The 19,020-nt window shown below is 37.1% G+C and overlaps 1 protein-coding gene across 1 annotated transcript in view; it reads right to left on the bottom strand.

Moving 5' to 3' along the window:
* slit3 (slit homolog 3 (Drosophila)) overlaps positions 1 to 19,020 on the bottom strand; it is a 244,166-nt gene that overhangs the window by 99,239 nt on the left and 125,907 nt on the right. The window contains exon 5 of the mRNA XM_072395321.1: positions 15,381 to 15,452. Within this exon, the coding sequence (XP_072251422.1) occupies positions 15,381 to 15,452 (72 nt within the window). The remainder of the gene's footprint in view (positions 1 to 15,380; positions 15,453 to 19,020) is intronic.

Genomic DNA, 19,020 nt, shown 5'->3' with positions numbered 1-19,020 from the left:
TAAACTGACGAGATGTTTTGATTTGCTTTGATACACTTTAGGGGTTATTTGGAGAGAATTTGATTAAGACTTTATCATCCCGACATTAATTCAGCACAATATCTTTAGATTGTTAGGATCAATAGTGTGGAGTACTAAACAGTTCTGTTTAATCTGATAAATAGTTTGGTTGGATTTGTGCTCTTGTCCTACTTTGGTTCTGAGATGTTTCCTTCTTTTGTTTCCACTTGTTGAAGAAGAGTTGAGTGTGAGCATTACAAGACTAAAATACAGTGAGTCTAAGAATCATGAACATATGGTTATGCCATGTTTGTGTTTTATGTAATTAAAAGGTTTTTTTTTAGACAGGCAAACTGGCACACAGCCTGATCTTCCATATGGAGAGGAATGGCTCCACTGAGGTTGGCTGTAGCTGTTAAAGCCTTTTTGTTTTCAGTACTTATCTTTTTAGAGAAGGGTAGTATATGAGGTGTTAATAATGTGTATCAAGAATACTCCGTTCACAAAGGTAGGATAAACAAAATGAGGCATAATGATGACTGAGATAACAACACACATCATACAAGAAATTTTAGTTCAGATATCACTTTTCAACAGAATGAAGTAACAATCAGTCTCCTGTTTTAGCTGTCTTAGTTCAGAGCTAGGAGTAGCAGCCATTAATAGATATAGTTAAAACCAAAAATTAAAGCACAATCTAGTGTTAAGTAGAATTAGCAAAATCACCTTATTTTTGCCAACTGTTCTCTAAGTAGTGCAGGGGGAGACATTTTCCCAGCATTCCAAAGCATTAACTTCAATCATGTGTGTCTCCTATTAGATTGCCAAAAACTTAAGCAAACTTTGAAGACTCCCTATCATGCAGTGCATTTTGATTGCTTTTTAAACTTAAACTATTAATTTTAAATCTGTGAAAATATTAGACTTCTTTCTGATTCCTTTCCTCATGCACAACCCTCAACGACCTCCCAACTTGTCATGAGAGTTTCCATGTCAAATTTGGATAATATAAAATGATTGAATTAACTATTTGAGTGTCCAAACATGAACCTGATATGTGTGGGAAGTGGAGAGGAAAGCTGAATGACCAGCTGCCATGCAGTCTAATTGTTCTGATAACCATATTGTATATATTTCCAAGAAAAGTTATCAGTAGAAGAGATATTTGGAGGTGACACGGCATGTTTCGTGTACACCATCATTCACTTCAACACTAGATATTGTGCAGTGAACTTAACTTGCCGCCAAATTTGATCTGCCCTATTTTCTCCGAGGCAGCTATGGCAGGAAAGATCTCTTCCTTAAAAGGGGGCTGTGGACAGCGGCAGATTATTTCAATTAAAGGACCAGTGTGTCATAATTATGGTTATTTATTAACAGAAATGGAATATAATACATATAACTATTTTGTTAGTGCTATATAGTCACTCTATGAAACGTTTTTATTACTTTAGATTTCGCCTTTTTATTTACATATATTGCGGTCGGCACTACACAAAGTCTTACCCGGAAGGACACCACAAGGGTGACGCAAGCACGATTCACCGCAACTTTGCAGATGAAAAAGCCGGGTGTGACGTTGTAGAAGAAGAGGAAGAATGAGACGAGGACGTGGTGCTCCTTTTCTACTGGAAAGGTAATTCAGCTCAGTGTTACTAATGTAAATGATAAATTTTGTTTGGTGGCTGTAGCTGGTGCATGTTATGGAGATCAGCTGATCTGTTTAAACAAACGGAATGTTTTCTCCGTGTCCCTGTTGAAAACTGTTGATTCATGTGAGTTTATGCACCAAAACTACTAATTAGCTGTGTTAGCTGGACAGAAATTACTCGGTGTCATGTTACGGAGATCATCTTCAATCATCTTCTCCTCTTCTCCCTCACCTGCTGCGTTCAATGCACAATCGGAAATGACAGAATCTAGCGAATACCGTTCAAACGCACTCAGAAATGACAGAATCTAGCGAATACCGTTCAAACGCATTCAGAAATGACAGAATCTGACGAACAGCGGCTCTTACACAGTGCTCCTTTAAAGCTAAAGATAAAAAAATTATATGGACGTTATTTTGCTCTGAAACCTAAAACACGTTTTGAGGTACATTTGAGACATTAACTTCTTAAAATGGTGTATGAGACCTCAAACTGTAGAAAAGGCAGATCGATTACTTAAATTGGAGCTGGTTTGCTTTTTTATAAAGTGACCTGAGAGGGCTTTTGCTGTTGATTGCAAATAAATAAAATGTAATAGCGCATATAAGAAAATCCAAATGTTTAATTTTTTCAATATTATATGGACCAATTTCGACAAAACAAGTTTTGTGGTTTATTGAAAGGATGTAAGATTTTAATGCATAGACACCTATGGGATACATTTTTTGTAAATTGCAGACACACGTCTGTCCAAGAACTCTTGGTAAAATATCTTCTGCTCCTCAGCTGCATTTAACTTTATAGGACTGTTTTCTATAAATGCTTCCCCCAGAAGCATAGCATCAGAAATTTTCCTAGAATTGAGAATAACTACTGGATTCATATTGGTGGCCATGTGCTTCATCTTCCATCTTCAACCACAGTAAACGATTTCATCATCTGTGATATGATTGTATTCCCATGACAGCTTTGTTCACTAAGCACCCTGATTAGCAGTGACATGATTGGTATCAATCTGGGATGAGGGCAACTTGTCTGTCTGAGCTCTCTATATTTGTATTATCGTTGTATTCAGTCCTTGTGTGGTTTTGTGTATTTGAATCGTAGATGTTTGTTACACATGATAGAACGGAGGTCCAACATTTAATTTCCTTCCATATAATTAGTTAGTGTGTTTAATCATTTCTATAATAAGGCCTACTGGCAGACTGACTCAAAGCTTCCTTCTTCTACCATCTGGAGCAGAGGGGGACACAAGCACATAGACACACTGCACCACTCCTGCTGCACAAATCCATCAGTGGGCAACTACTACTGAGTGTTTAATGGACAAACAGAAGAGAGGAAAGAACTTACACTTTAAATGGATTTAATTAATTTCAACAAGTAATTTTTAAAGGAAATTGAAAATGTATGTGCAGCAAAAAAAAGTGACATAGTAATGTTGCTTGAACTATTTTGCTAATAAACATTAATGACGGAGAAACATAACTAATAAAAAGTTATGTGCTGTGTGTGTGTCTAAAAGACCTGGACAGATTATGTTGCAGGTTCTGGTTAGAGATCGTTCAACAAATGATGGCCAGAATTATATTTCCAGAATTCTTGAAAGTCACTTTTAGGCTCATACAGCACAGAGGGTCTTTTCTTAGTCGCATGAAATGTTTATAAGACTACAGACATTTAGTTGCTGATAAATAAATAGTTACAATAATTTACTTTCTATGAATCCACTCATATTTTCATCTCGTCACATATGCACACTGATTCCTATGTACCTATGTATACTGATTCCTATGTTCCATCTAACTGTCACCCCTGGGGCAAAGTATATGTAACCATGGCAATGTAAATGTTTATGAATTATACTGTATGCCTTGTTAAAGCCTGATAACACATAAATGATGATTATACCCTGCGGCCTAAACATTGACAGAATTAATCTTTGTTCCAGTTTTAAGGTCTTATTTTTCTGATTTTAGAAATGAAGCAAGCGCTTTAAGTGTTATATTCAGCTCATACCCATCTCTTGATGCTCAGATGACTAAAGGGGTGCAGTCCTGCTTTGCCCAGCTAAAACAGCTAACTGATATGAAGACATTTCTTGCCACTGCTTTAAAAGGTCATCCATGCTTTTATTTCTTCCAGACCTAAACATTGCAATGCTTTTTATTCTGTTAAAAACTGACTAAACCCCTAGTGACTGTGGCAGATTCAAATTGCGGTTGACAGGCTTTTAATATGAACTACGAGAAGCTATATCTGCTCTTGCTGCCCTTCACTTGTTACCTGTGAGTTTTAGAATTGATTTTAGGATTCCACTCCTTGTTTGTTAGCCTTTCAATGATCTGTCCTCATATCTGTGATCTCCCTCTGAGCTTGATTGATCCTTGGAAGCATCCCTCTAATGGGTCCTAAAACTTTGTGTGTGACCAAAGATAACTATGGCTTCTCTGCTTGGGCCTGTTAGCTGTGGGTCTCCCTGCCTGGACCTATCAGATCATTTTTCAAAAACGTTTTTTTTTATTTGTACTTTTTTAAAGTAAACATGTATGCATAAAACATAGCGTAGCATACAACAACATTCTATAAGCGTTAGTGAACCCAACAACAATTGCTGTGGTTTCCAAGCAACTTTTTCCCCATTTTAGCCAGATACATGGAAAAAAGATTTATGTTTGTTACCTTTTCATGTCACAGGGTGCCCAAAGTTTTTTTTTTAAATGGCAGGTCTGGACAGAGGGCAGGCTGCTATTGCATCCTTTCATCATGATCATGATGGCTATTTTAAGACACACAAAATGTGGTGATATAAACATTTGCATACATATAAGCATTTGTTCCAAAATGCAAAAAATAATTAGTTCTGAAGTTCATTTAAGGTTGTTGGTACTCTCAAAGATGTGGAGGTTACCCAAACGTTAGTTTTTGGCTTGTTATATTTTGTCTTTTTTCTATTTTCACTTACATATAGGGTATGAATGATTTAGAAATGTCTTTTTTCTTTTCAATTTTACACACCATTTCAACCTTTTTGATAATATGTTGCACTTATGTGTTTATGGGAGTGGGAATGAGGCATCCCATGTCAATATATGATATTTTCTCAGCAGACCAAATCTGTTGGGACATCTGAGAGAATGCATTTTGACCACTGTGCCATTCAGACTGCATATTGTCTGATATTTGCATTTCAGGGTATGATAGAGAATAAGCTTTGACTTGCAAATGACAAGTCTGCTTTTAATGTTGTTCAGGGGTACATGTTTTTTACAGAATCATAATTCCACCTCTGCTGGCTGAAATCTCAACAAGCAGTCAAGGACACTAAATGGCTTTCTATTCAAGTCTTTCATATGTCAAATTAGAAAAAGTATTTTAAAAAGCAGATGAACATTTATTTTCTTGAAATGAATTGTCAAATTCTATAACTTTTTTTGCTAGGAAAAGAAACAAAGAAAAGAAATGCACAAAAAAAGAAAACAGTATTTGTCAAATGTTACAATTCAAGATAAATAAAGGCAAGTTATGTAAAGCAATCCAGATAAATCTACGGACACTTCACTCCCCTTCCTCTGCTGAGCATGACCTTCTTATGTCTTAGCAACATCCGGCCATTTAGGTAAGTGTGTGGAGGGGGGTTGATGTCATGCAAAGAATGATGGGATTCTAAGAAACCCTTTTAGAAAGATGAATATCATTTATTCTATCCATGCTCTCTGCACATTTGGCATTACATTGTTGTTCCATGAGCCGATTTTTTGTTTGTTCACAAAAGTAAGATCACCACGATCCATATTTGTGTATTTTCATATCTGCCTCCAGATGTTGATTGTTCGAATTGTCGTAAACATGAAATCAAATGAAGATAAGCATCTGCAGTGGCAGACACATGCAACATTGCTGGTGTGTGTGTGTGTGTGCATGTGCATTCTGACGACACAATGTTCTCACCTCTCTCTAAGGCGCTATGTAGTCATAATTCAAACAAACGGCCATCTTGTACTGCATTGTGGGTAGGGGAGCATGAAGCATGGAGGTGTTTTATGGGGAGAAAAGAAAGGGAAGGATGACAGGAAGGAGAAAGCTAAAGCACTAGACCTATTTTGTATTTTTATAAAGAATTACTGTTACGTTCTCCGAGCACATTTTTCCAAAGCACCTGGAGGTACTGCTGTAAAATGTGTATATGCTGAGCACAGGTGGACGCAGCAGGAGAAATTAATAAATTATTTTCACAATAAAAAGAAGTGGGTGTGAGAGCGAGAAGACAGGCAGATGGAAAACAAGTTATGGTATGAGGATCTGATAGCTGAAAAGGATAAAAGAATGTATGGGTGGGCACTGAGGTGTGATGTGGGGGCATATGAAACAGCTGTACCTTATCTGATGTGACCAAGCTTCTCTGTAAACTAGCTGCAGATACAGCTATGCCTTTCAACATGTGTTACTCACACATGTTATGATTTAAGTGTGACTCTACGGTCTGTGATTGATCAGATTTTTATCTCTGCCTCTCTGTTTCTTCTTAAGATGGGCAGGAAGCATTACAGTAGCTACCCACTGAATATTGTACTAAATAGGTTTGACTTATAATCTGGTGGAATCTCATCATATTCAGTGTGGTGTGTGGGATGCTGCTGTCTGTAACAAGTTTGGAATATATTTTGGAAAGGTTCACTACATCAGGATACTTGAAGTTGTCGATGCCTACTCAGAAATGTATGCAGAATAGCTTTTATTTGTTTGTTTTTGTGCACCATCTCTGTATGACTGTGTGTGATGCTAAAACAAAAAATAAAAAAGAACTCTTTATTTGACCTTTTGGGTAGTTTCTAATCTCTCTACTCATTAGCTTTCAATTTAGTTTTTAATCTCTTACATAAATTCATTTAGCATTTTGAAATGTCTTTTAAGTGAGTAAAGTAATTATCTTTCGCAGCTTTATTTTCTATTTGCAAACTGCTCTGAATGGAATTGCCCCCTTGGGGATTAATAGATTTGGTATCAGTTGATGACATTTTCATTTTAATATATTCTGAGTTCTCTAGTGTTAAGCTAACAAACATATTTGTTAAAATAGCAGTGACTGTGCAGCCAGTGGTACATTCTCCACATGACATTTCAAACTCCAAATTTCATGAGCATCTTTTTTAGCTGTAATTATGGGGAACAACACATGAACAAAATATATGTTAAAGGAAGAGTTGGTCAAGTCAGTGCCTGCAGCAATGTTGAAAATGTTGAAAATACAGTAAAGTCCATTTTAAGACTAAGAGATCAATTGACTTCAGAGTCCTCCACTCCAAGAAAGTATTCCTCATTTGTCTTGTTGCGGGGGTGGTGGTGCAAAGGGTCAGTCAGTTTTCTGAGCTGAGTTTCTCATTGTTACTTAAGAGCTAACTGTATTACTGTTGGTTGGGAGCTACTTTCATTGCTCTCTCATAGGAAGTTTTGATTTGTCACTTTGTGGGTTAAGAAGAATTGTGTCATCAGTGGCTGCACATGGCACACGTTAGTAAAAAGCATTTCAACCACAAGAATCTTTTCCAGGAACCAGGGTCTTTTAGGGGGTCTTCTTCTCGACTCTCTCCATTCCAAACACAGTAGAGCCAGTGAAGAAATATCATCCCTAAAAATGACCCTGTTATACAGTTTCAACCTTTTAAGATTAACATAAACCTTTGGGGCAAAGCCTATAGTGCTGAATATTTCTTAGTTTGTTGAGTAGTCCCAGTATTTTATTTCCTTTTCTGTCTTAAGGTAGATACACACTGTGAAATTTTAACAATTGTCTAAGTCATACTGTGTGAAAGGCATCTGATGATCTTGGCGACAACATCATGTTTAATGTGTAAAGACTCTATGACCATGATACCTGCTGGATCGTAGAAGGGTGCCATTGTAAAGATCGATAGAGATTATAGGTGTCACTAACACGATAACAAGTTGGTTTAATGTGCTGACAGTCCTATTTACTAGTCTGTGTATTAATATATTCACTGGTTTGCTACTCATTAAAAGCTATAATTCTTTCTCTATTTTCTTCCATGCTGCGTTTTTCTTTGCATGATCAATGTATGCCCCATCATACAGACACGGTTTCTGCTGCCTGCTGCTTGTGTTTATCTCATTGAGCTTCCATCGACATTATTCAGGTTAGGTTTGGTTTTCACACAACCCTTCTTTTACATTGGCCATCTTTGGTCTGGGATTGTCGAGAATCACACAGAGTGTACTGGGCTTTATTAACCTCTAGTTTAATATCCTCAATACCTTGTAATTTTTTTCATCTGTGAAATGTGCCTCAGAAATAATTGTTGCTGTTGTAACCCAATATTCAAAGTAAAACATTAAAGCTGCTTTATTCAGTTGAGTAGACGCAGGCGGCAAGAGTGAGAGAGCTCCCTGATCATCACAAGAAAGCAGTAAAGTCAGAGCATCAATCATGTTTTACAGCAGTTTAATTCCACGGAGCAACTACAGACATCCACAACTTGTAGAGGTGTTTTCTTTTCACTTTTTCACTTTACTTTAATGGCTCTGTGTACACCATTGGAGGCAAAGGAAACTATCGTGGCAAGAAACGAGTACATATAAGCAATACATGCATTAGTACACTAAAGTGTGCTTACTGGTTTGACTGTTTTCTAGGCAGCTGTGTTCACAACAAAGGAGTGTTGGGGAGGAGCGACACACTTCAACTGACTCCATTTTCCAATTCTACCCTGTTCCTTAGATCCAAGTGGAGGGGCTGAATTAGTCTATTAGTTCTTTTTTTTTTTTAAAAAGAGTCCTTTGTTGTTGAAGTTCTAAGTGCTGCTGGTTGGAATGCGCTTTGAGTGATCCAACATAACAGCGTCTTTGTCAAGCAGGTAAAAAATGTTAGACAGCATGTGCTTAACTGCTGGTTCGTAACAGAACTAAACCTCTCTGGTAAAAATGATATAATCAGACAAGTCCACTTAGGACAAGATTTGATTTGAAAATATCTGATAGAATAAGAACAGATGTGATGAGTTAAGCATCCAGAATATAATGTGCTGTTAAGAAAACCACAAAACATGGAGCATATTATTAAAATTTTTGCTGTGTTTTCTATCCAAAATATTTACCTTTATCATTTGTAGTTTGACTGACAGGTTGAGTTTAGCAGAATGACAGGCCCTGCAGTCAGCAACTGCCGTCAGCACAATGTATAGGAGACTTCCCACAAACACCTACACACAGATGTATGCCATATACCCGTCTCCTTGGGTTAGCAGAAGAATACAGTAATCGTATTTGCCAGGTTATTGGCTGTTTCAGCGAAGCAGTCTACTGATAGTGGGTCGAAAGGGTCTTAGTGTGTGTGCGCATGTGTGCGTGTGTGTGTGTAAAAGAAAAAAAAAATGTAATAAATGGCATACAATGCTATGGTAGCCACTGGGCAGCATAAAAGGGAACAACCATGAGAGAAATATAGAGACTCTTCCCTCTGAGAAACAGAGTGAGTGGAATGAGAAAAAGAAGCAGATTGAAAGTAAGAGAAAGAGGGAGGGAGAGACATATGAGAAAATCAATGTACTGTCCACCAGGGACAGAATGTCATGGAGGTTTTTTTTTACTCTGTGGTATAATGGAGGATTGGAGCCCGTTACTGCAGGAGTCACCTTGTCTAATGGAGGGACGGATACAGGGATGGTGGGAGGGTGAGAAAGAGTAAAAGAGGGGAATGTTAGTGGGAGACAGGGAATTTAAGGAATGAGACTAGTTGGAACGAAATGAGGAATGGAGCCAAAGCAAGATAGAAAAAGGGTAGAGACAGAGTGAATGACAAAGGCTTGCTTGTAGAGAAAGAGATGAAGACCACATAAAAAATAGAGAAGAGGATTTGAAAAAGAGAGAAAAGGGTGAAGATGAAGAAGAAGGACATACATTTGATAGATGATTAAGACAAACAAGGGGACAAATGACAAATGACGAAAGAGAGAAATTGTTCGGAGGAAGGATAGAGGATGATGATGATATGTCAGATAATGGAAGAGTGCAAGAGGTATTTAAAGCTGGAGAGAGGGAGAGTGACACAATTTGAGTGGCAGAAGAGAAGACATGGACCCTGAAAAAATGGAGGAGGAAGAAATTTAAGAGAGTAGAGAAGAGTAAACTGATTCACCTTGTGGGTCAAAGCTGTTTAGTGGAAAATATTTTAATGGAGAGAAGTCAATTTTGCCATCCAGTTGGACTGATCTGACTTCACAGAGAGTGAGCAGCTAAGCTACAGCACAAAGTTGGATGTTGAAAAGGTAAATTCAGACTGCCAGATCTTTGAGTGGAGTATGTTATACTGTAGGTGTAAAATCTAGAAACAGCAAATATTGAATCTGTAGCTGTCCAGTAGTACACCTGCAGGAGTCCGTGGCCACACTGCAGCAGGTGTAAACATGTGCCACTGTGTCAATGCGATGTTGTGAATCACCGAAAAAGAGCCTGCTCAGTCAGCAAACCTACACGGACATGTTCAGCTTAAAGACACTAATATCAGTTGCAAGGTGCTGTAAGGTCACAGATACAATCAGATATCCTCAGTAGTTGTTTGCTTTTTGGCACTGATTATCAAGTGGTTGTAAAATGTGAGTGAGTCTTAGGTCAAAGACGAAAGCTTGTGTGCAGCATTTAGTTTGAATTGTGTTCAATGCGAGAGGCGAGAGTGGATTAGATGATCAGAGGCCAACCTGAACTTTAAGGTTTGGAGCCAAGCCATGGGAACTTGTTCTCTCCTACTTGCTTGCACACACACAAACACAAAGACTATTTCAGAGTCATTTAACTTACGAGTAATAATTTTCTGTAGAGTTTGGAGGCCATATTGAACTTACATCACTCTTGGGAAACTAAGCATAGAAGCACATTTGCCTGTAACCCAACTTTGAATTACTGATCTGTGGCAAGATGCATATTAATCAGTTCACAAATTGCCCTGTGATAAAGCAAGAGGAACACAAAATAAGGATCTTACATCCCAGATACACAAGTTACCATGTAAGAAGATTGTGTTTGGCATATTGCAGAGGTGCAAAAAAATAATTCAAGCAAATCTTGTAATTTTCTCCTCCCTCTAAGCATAGCCACAGTAATTTGTCATTTTGGTAGTTGGCTGAAATGTTATGATGCTCGTACAAGCCAACATCCAGGCTCACAGTTAATCTAAGGTTTCATTTACCTACTGGGAAATCTCTAGTTTGGATACAAGTTTAATGAACAGAGAAAAATACAAAATAATTCAAAGAAAAAGCAAGACAAAATGGATCTTTTAAGTAACTTCATTTTAGTCACCATGTTAAACTGTGTGCACAATTATTAGGTGTGCCTTCTAAGTGTTAATTCTATGCACATTTCAAGTCCAAACTACACACTCAAGTGGTTATTAGAGTCAATAATTCTTAGATATGTATTTGTGCAATGATAATGAAAGTAGCCTGAAGTGATGAACACCCCGCGTTAACGTGTCCATAACTGTTCCCATAGGCAGCTTCATTACCTCAAGTACAATATGCTAAAAAGAGATCTAAGTGATGATGAAAATTTGAAAAAAATTAAAAAACAGAATATTACATCATCGAGGGCCCCATTATCCACTTGTGTTAAATATTCCAGAACAGCAATCTACCTGCAGTGCCAAGAAATACGTGGTGTCAAGTGTTCAGGGGCCACGATAAAGAAGCCTGAAACACACCTATAAGTGATTCATAAGTTGAAAGGTCAAGAAAATCTTGGCCAAGTTTTGAAATATAATTGGCTTTATGAGCTGATTGAATAATTCTTTATGAGGCAGGGAGGTTCCAGCAGGGTACAGGATGGGTATGGGTCGCTATCATTAAACATGGGCTAGTTGAGCCAAACATGTACTGAAAGCCAAAATTACCACCAGTTGTGGCTGCTGATGGAAAAACTGTACAGCATTAAAAATGGACATGGCCTCCATGCAGGGTCAGCAAAGGCCTCAAAGACGATAAAGGTATCACTTGGCCACCTTCATCAACTGACTTAAATCATATTGAAACTTGTGTGCCCCTTTAAAAGAATAGAGGTGTACGTAGAGGGAAGACTACGCACCGCATTAAACTACATTTTGTTGTGTGTGGTTGATGCTTCAGCAAATGTTGATCATGGACAGATTAACAACGTGATTTCATGGAAGAAATGCTCATATTAGTCACTGAATATTTTTCAAAGGCCAAGCTGACCAAGCTTAAGCTGACCAATTGTTTTGCTTATTTGCTGCATTTACTCTATATAGGTAATTTTTTGTAATGTTGTTGCATAACAACTGTAAGCTACATGCTCCCTGAGGATAACAGAACAGATTGTTCCTTTCTCTTGTCAGAGGTTCAGTGACATTTTGGATTGTAATTGCTCAGAAAGAAAGACAAATGAATCCAGTGATATACAGTCTCTCTAATGAAGTGAATGAGCTTGGATGTTGTTTAGCAGCACTTGTCAGACACACAAAGTGTATACAGCAGCTACAACTTTTTTCCCGTTGAGAGAACAATTGCAACAGTAAGGTTTGTTTACTAGCTGCTCCAGAGCTTTTGATATGATTTTCATCATGAATTGCAGATGTTATCACAGTTCCCTTTTGTCCATGCTGACTTAGAAGCAAGAAAGCTCGAAAGTTAAACCTCAAACTTTGAAACAGCTGGTGGGAAAATAAATCTCACCACCACGTCTAATTGGCGGCCACTCTGGCACTTAAAATTCTATATTATGATCGTCATCAGCAGAAAAAACGAATGGATGATGATCTGCTTTCATTTATCTTGCTCAGCTGTAGGTCCATGGATAAAAAGAACAGAAACAATTGTCAATCAATCAAATGTGACCCACTTTTGCTTTATAGTTTAATTATCATTAATTACTTTTCACTCAAAATTTCAAGAATTCCCTTTAATTTTATTCAACCAACTAAAGGACTGATCATGAGCTTTTGGTACTTTAGTTTTAAAGATTTTTCTATCTCAACATACCTTCTTCTCGTTTATCATTTCAATCCTGTGTGGCAAAAAAAGCAACAACAACAGCAAACTTCAGCACACAGAGAAGAGATTTTTAGAGATAATCTGCTGTTTTTAAGCACCATTTTCTAGATTTCTTGTCACATAAATCTGAACTGTCCTACTAAACTACTGCTATACACAGTGCTTAGTTCTGTTCTGTTCTGTTTTTTTATTCTGTTCTACTTTGTCTATCTTCATTGAGGTCCCTTATATTGAGGATACTGCCCCAAGAGTCTGTCTGCTAGTTTAGAGGCAGGATTGATCAGCTATTATTGATGAGAAAGATTGATTAGGCAGCATATTGATCGCAGTATTGGTGATTAGGACATCATGAATAAATGACAGGATGGTATCGAGCATTTGATGTAAGGACAAAACCTCTGTGGACAAGAAGAGAGGGAATGGGGAGAGAAGAGAAAAAAAGAAGAAAATTAGAAAAATGGGAACATGGGGGAGGTGAAAAAGTAGAGAGATGAGTGTGAGGATTTGAAGGGTGATGGTAGAGAGAAGTGATGACAAGAATTGAAGCTAAAGTGGAGTTGAGTAGGTGGGAGGGTTCAGCTTTGATGGAAATAGCAGATAAATCATTTGAAGTTTGAACAAGATTCAAACAGGAAAGCTTTTAACCACATTTGAATAAAACTATAGGTCCAGAAAAAATAGCATATTTTGACATATTATCTCAAAGTGAAATGTATTTCTTCGAGATCACAATGATGAAATATAAACTCCATCAATTTCATTGTGTTAAACTATTCTGACATCTTAAATTATTTTGTTTTTGTGACAGCTCTGAAATATTGTCACTTTTGAGCAGAAACCTTTGATGCCCAGAAAACAATGAAAAAAAAAAAAAGCTATATGTGTGTTCGATTTTAGCTGTTTAATAATTAATGTTGGTGTCAACATTTTGTTTCCACTGTCCCTGGAAATTTTGTGTTTTACTTATTCAAATGAGCAGCTCTTTATTTTCAATTTAATTCATTTACTGCAGCTCTTGCATATGGACTGGCTTAAACCTACTGTAGTTACTGTTGTTATTTGAATGACGGGACTACTAATAGCTATGTTTCCATACTGCTACCTACTGTTAGGGACAAACAGAAATGGAATTTTTTTTTCAATAAATTGAATAAATTCAAGAAAAATATTTATTAAGTTTGTTAATTGGTTTCAAGATGTACCTGTGGAGACCAAAACAAGGTTTTAAGAATCCAGTGGAGGAACACGATTATTTCATAAGCTCACCATAATACTTTTTATTTATCTGTGGAATCTTAGAGAGATGCAAAGCATGAGTGATAAAAAAAATGACTTGTAAAAAAAGAAATCAATAAAAATGATAATATATGATATAAGGTTTCTACCCAACAGCAAATGGGGTGCCAGTCTTTCCCTTTGGTTGACAGCTTTGGTCGAAGGTCTACATTGTGATAGTCCCGCAACCAAGGCTGCATGGCAAATAATTAAACTAATAATTACATTTTTTCATTCTTTCTGGTTAATCTGTAGAATGTATTCACACTAGCCATTAGTGGGTGAGAGCACAATCGAAAAGAAAGGAATTAGCAAAGTGCAATGACTGTGGAAAACGTTGTGAAGGACAGTTCCTGGCAACACTTGCATGAAGGCTGAAGGATTAGTGCCTTAAGTTCTGAAGAATCTGAACTTAAGCCACGTTTGTGTATGGGACTCTGTCTCATTACAGGGGAAACAAAGTAATTACTCATGTTATGAGCCTTTATTGTAAAACTACACTTGCACTGTGGACCAATGTTACAATTTCACATCATGCCATGAGACCAGGTCAAACTTAGCTGGCACCAACAGAGCTTATGTCCTCACCACTGCTACCAAATTCAGGTAATTTGTCCTGGCTTTCAGAGATATGGGATAAAGCCTTGTTTATCCTCATTGTTGGGAACATTTTATTGCACTTACTGTAATGAGTTGTCATCACCTCCAGTTTTTATTACCTTCTTTATCATCCCTGTCTTCACTTTAATATCAGAGCAGGTGGAATCAGAAGTGAGGGGATATACTAAAACTACCACAAATGACACCAAAACACAGAAACTGTGAGCTGGAATTAAACAAGAGCACATAATTTTGATAGATAACATCAATAGAATTTTCATCCTTTTATTTTTAGAGCAGCATGACACAAAGGCTTCAAATGCAGTATATTAAGCAACTGTTTGGTCCTCAATTGCAGGGGAAATACAAAGACAATTTAAATACATTTTGGGACTTTTATTCCTACTTTTCTGAAATTAGAGATGGTATAGAAACTAAAAAGCCCAAATTTTCTAAATTTACCAGTATTTGACGTGTTGCCTGTTGTTTCTTTCCTCAATCTAAAATATTCTAGATGTTTTGTACATTATTATTTGTACAGTATGCGCAAGACATCATTTTTCATGACATGACAGTATGACACAATGGTATGTAGTTTTACAGTTTGTCTCCAGTGTTGTAAAAAAATAATTTAAAGAATTAGGTTCCATAACAGAGAAACACAAAGGGTGAGACAGATTTAAACAAGAAACGTTTTATAAAAGATTTAAAAAAAGATTTTATAAAAGATTTTAAAAAACAAACAGGTCGAGAGAGAGAGAGAGAGAGAGAGAGAGAGAGAGAGATAGACAAAGAGAGAGAGGAGAAGGAAAGAAAAAGTGATTGTACTTACAAGTTCTTGACACTGGTAATTCCTCTGAAAGCTTTCCTTGGAACCGCCTGAATCTGGTTCTCACTGAGGTCTCTGGAGAGACAGACAGAGAGACAGAGTGAGATTGAGACAGACAGTGACAGAAAACATCCGTTGAGGTATGCAAAGCACTTAGAGATATGAGAAGTCATCAGATAATCAAAACCACCAACATTTGGTCAATGCCACACACTCGTGCACGCCCTCATGAATGCACACACATCCCTACAAACACATACAGCCAATTACAGAACAAAGGCACAGAAGGAGAAATAGATGAAGAAAGGGAGGGGTAAGAGAAAGGGTGATGTGACATTTATGATCAGTGGAACAATTTGGTCCAAAGAGCTTCAAAGACAAAAGGAACTATCAGAAATATTGCTGGTATGAGGCCATCTGCTGCATTGAAGTATGTGTGTATGTGATTAATGGAGAGGCAGTGGCAGGGAAAGAATGAGGAAAGCATCAGAGAATCAGAAAGTGTGTGTGTTGCATGTGTGTGTTTCACATGTTTTTAATAGTTTCTTTTTTCACTTGAGACCTTCCATATTGCAGCTTTTTCTTTTCTACGAAACTGAAGAGCACAAACACGTTTTATACCATCAGTATATATGACTCTTTTCGTCTCTACACACACAGAAAATACGGCAGTGCACACAACACCCTCACCGACTCTGTTTCTTCTCCTGTATTGAAAACCTATATGAGCTAAATGATCTTTGACATGACACAATGGTTTAGCCTTAACTCTATTAGTGTTGTTGTTTTGGAAGGAGGCCTGGCAGAGAAACAGGGCTCAGAAAGCATAATGTAATTAGAAGGAGAGACAGAAAGGTATGAAAATATCAGACAAGCTAATCGCCCTATATTCCTGCCAGTCAGGCCTAAGCTAAACACTCCATGTGCAAAGTCAATCAGCAGCAGCACAGTAATACATGACCATGCATGTTAAATAGTCAGCATACACTCAGATAATCACAGCAGAGTTGCTCAGAGGAGTGTCAGACCTCGGCCTGGACTTTCCTGTTTGACCTTGCGGAACACACACGCGTATGCTTTTGCACACATACATCACCCTAATCAGCTAGACAGTATGGGGTAAGGCAATTATGTATCAGTTGCATTCATGAAATTTTCTTGAAACACAGTTAAAAAACATTGTTTATGACAAGTTATCACAATTGGACAGTCACGCACACATTAAACTAATGTCATCAAATTAACAAAGTTCCTTCATTTCAGACTTTTCCCTTTCAGCCTTGTGCTTTCAGGCTCATTCTGTTTGTTTGACAAGAGATGAGCGTTCCTGTTTTGTCTCTGCAGGCCTTGATGGGAAAACTACAGTATATGCCAGGCATTGTATACTTTTTAGAGTAAATTAAATATGCGCTTTCATATGCAATTTTGTTCAGCACATGTGGTAACAAAGGCGCACGGGAAAGGTAAACATTTGACAGACAGGAATTATATTATGTTGTTTTAACGTGCAGCATATGGAAAATATCCATTGTCTGTACATTTTTGGTTTGAAGGTTTTGGAAATTTTTGGGTATAGTAAGGAGGTTTTCATCCTTTTTCTGTCTTTGTTGGTGTCATGCTGACAGAGCAAAAAGAAAACAAAGCAGTTGCTTTCCATCACATGCTTCCTTCTTTTCTTATTCCCTGTCATTGTCATTATCTATATACCTAACTAGCTATATCCCTGATTTAATTCAGTTTATCTCAATTATTTGCAATTATTTTTGTGGCTCTGCCCTTTGTGGGCTGCTGACAAACAAAGTGGAGAGTGATATGAAAAAAAGGAAAGCAGGAAAATGAAAACACGCATGAGAAGCACATGAAGAAAGTTAGATTTCAAAGAAGTTTTGCAGCTAATAAATTTTTTATTGTTTTGTTTACTAACCATGATATTTATTTGTTATTTCTTCTAACAGAAGGAGAACCATCCAAGTCAAATAAAAGCCATTATGAGACTGTGTGTCTCTCTGACAGCCTTTATGACTCCAGCTGAGTGACTGACATGGGCTCCGGGAGTCCACAGTTTAGGCACCCATAATAAAATTCATATGTCACAAGGCTTTGAAAGGAGTTTTAATCATAAGGGTGTTTTCTGGTTGTCCATTTATGCAATTTATTTGAGTGTTATAGAAAATGTTTAATTATCCAGCCGCATCCATAGAGGTCCCTGCTATGGTAATATTTTGGAGTAGTAAACATATATGATAAATATTTCATTGGAAAGAAGAAAAGTACAAAAATGTAAGCCTGATGAATACTGCAGGATGAAGTAGACAATTACCTGCCCAACTGGACATTAGAGTGACTTTGTTTCAAGTTGCAGTCTGACTGATTAAGAGGGTTATGGTACATGTGTCGAGACTTGTCTTCATGTACAGTCAGGAAAAATAAACTCCCTTATAATAAGTATATGATCTTAAGGATCTTAAGAAAGCTGTTCACAAACAAATGCTCACAAACGTCAGTGAAGTGAAGCAACTTTGAAAGAAGTGTGGGACAAAACTGGGCTTGACACAAACAAATAGGGGCTAGCCCTCAATATATGGAGAGATAGATGAAACAAAACAAAAAACTGTCACTACAATGTGCTTACCAATGTGAAAAAAATTCAGCTTATACCCCTTGTATATTAAAGAAATAAACTTAAATGTCTTATTGTCAAGGATTAAGCAACTGTCAAAGTAGCTGTTTGATTCCTTCATTTTGAGCATTATTAACAATAAAGCCCTGTTAAGTACAGAGGGTTTTCCATCCAACTAAATTCAGACAAGACTTTGATAAAGTGCAAGCAGAATTAAGTGTGCAGTCACACATTGTTGAGCTAATAGTTTTCAGCCTGTTCACCATGTTGTTCATTCAGTTTTCTAGCGGACTCTATTTTTTCTTTTCTTTTTTAACATATTCTACAGGAAAAAAATATGCTGGAGTTTTACACACCTACCAGTGATTATGGGATTTCCATATAAATGAGTAGACTTACTTACAGTTGATTCACATATGAACGCATGATGAAATGAGGCATGTGCACGTGTTTATGTGCACTATTCCAGATGTTGTTGTGAGGCATTAAAATGAGGCACCGTACAATGTGGCAAGTCATACTGATAGCAATGAGAATTAGAAACATAGGCCTGCCCCTGACAGAGGCTTGGTATCCGAAGCATTTATAGTAAATAAAGACCTCACCATATATTTTAATTTAGTGATTGCTGCTGAGGTTGATTCTGCAAGCTATTAATACGTTAGATTTGTTTTTGTGAAATAAATAACATCATGGCATGTGTTTCTTTTCATCTCAGGTTGCATTTAGCTCATTTTTAAGACCAGATTTTGTATTTTGATTTCCTGATATGTAAAACCTTTCAACTGAAGTAGGGTGTATATTCTTGTTCACATGACCGTGGTATATAATGCACTTACTAAGAAGCTGATTGAAAAATAGTCCTTTGGGACCTTTAATATTCTAGAAGATGTCTTTGTATGCCATTTTGCATTACTTTTCATGGCTTTACTCTCTGGCAGATGTTGTAAATTACTCTTTATGATGTCACAATATATTATTCATGTCAGAACACATTCAATATCCAGAGCTACATTACATCTT

The sequence above is a fragment of the Leuresthes tenuis genome, unplaced genomic scaffold (assembly GCF_036924035.1).
Source record: "Leuresthes tenuis unplaced genomic scaffold, fLeuTen1.0.hap1 SCAF_11, whole genome shotgun sequence".
NCBI lineage: Eukaryota > Metazoa > Chordata > Actinopteri > Atheriniformes > Atherinopsidae > Leuresthes > Leuresthes tenuis.
The sequence above is the reverse complement of the archived record's forward strand: the minus strand, read 5'-3'. Positions and strand labels throughout refer to the sequence as shown.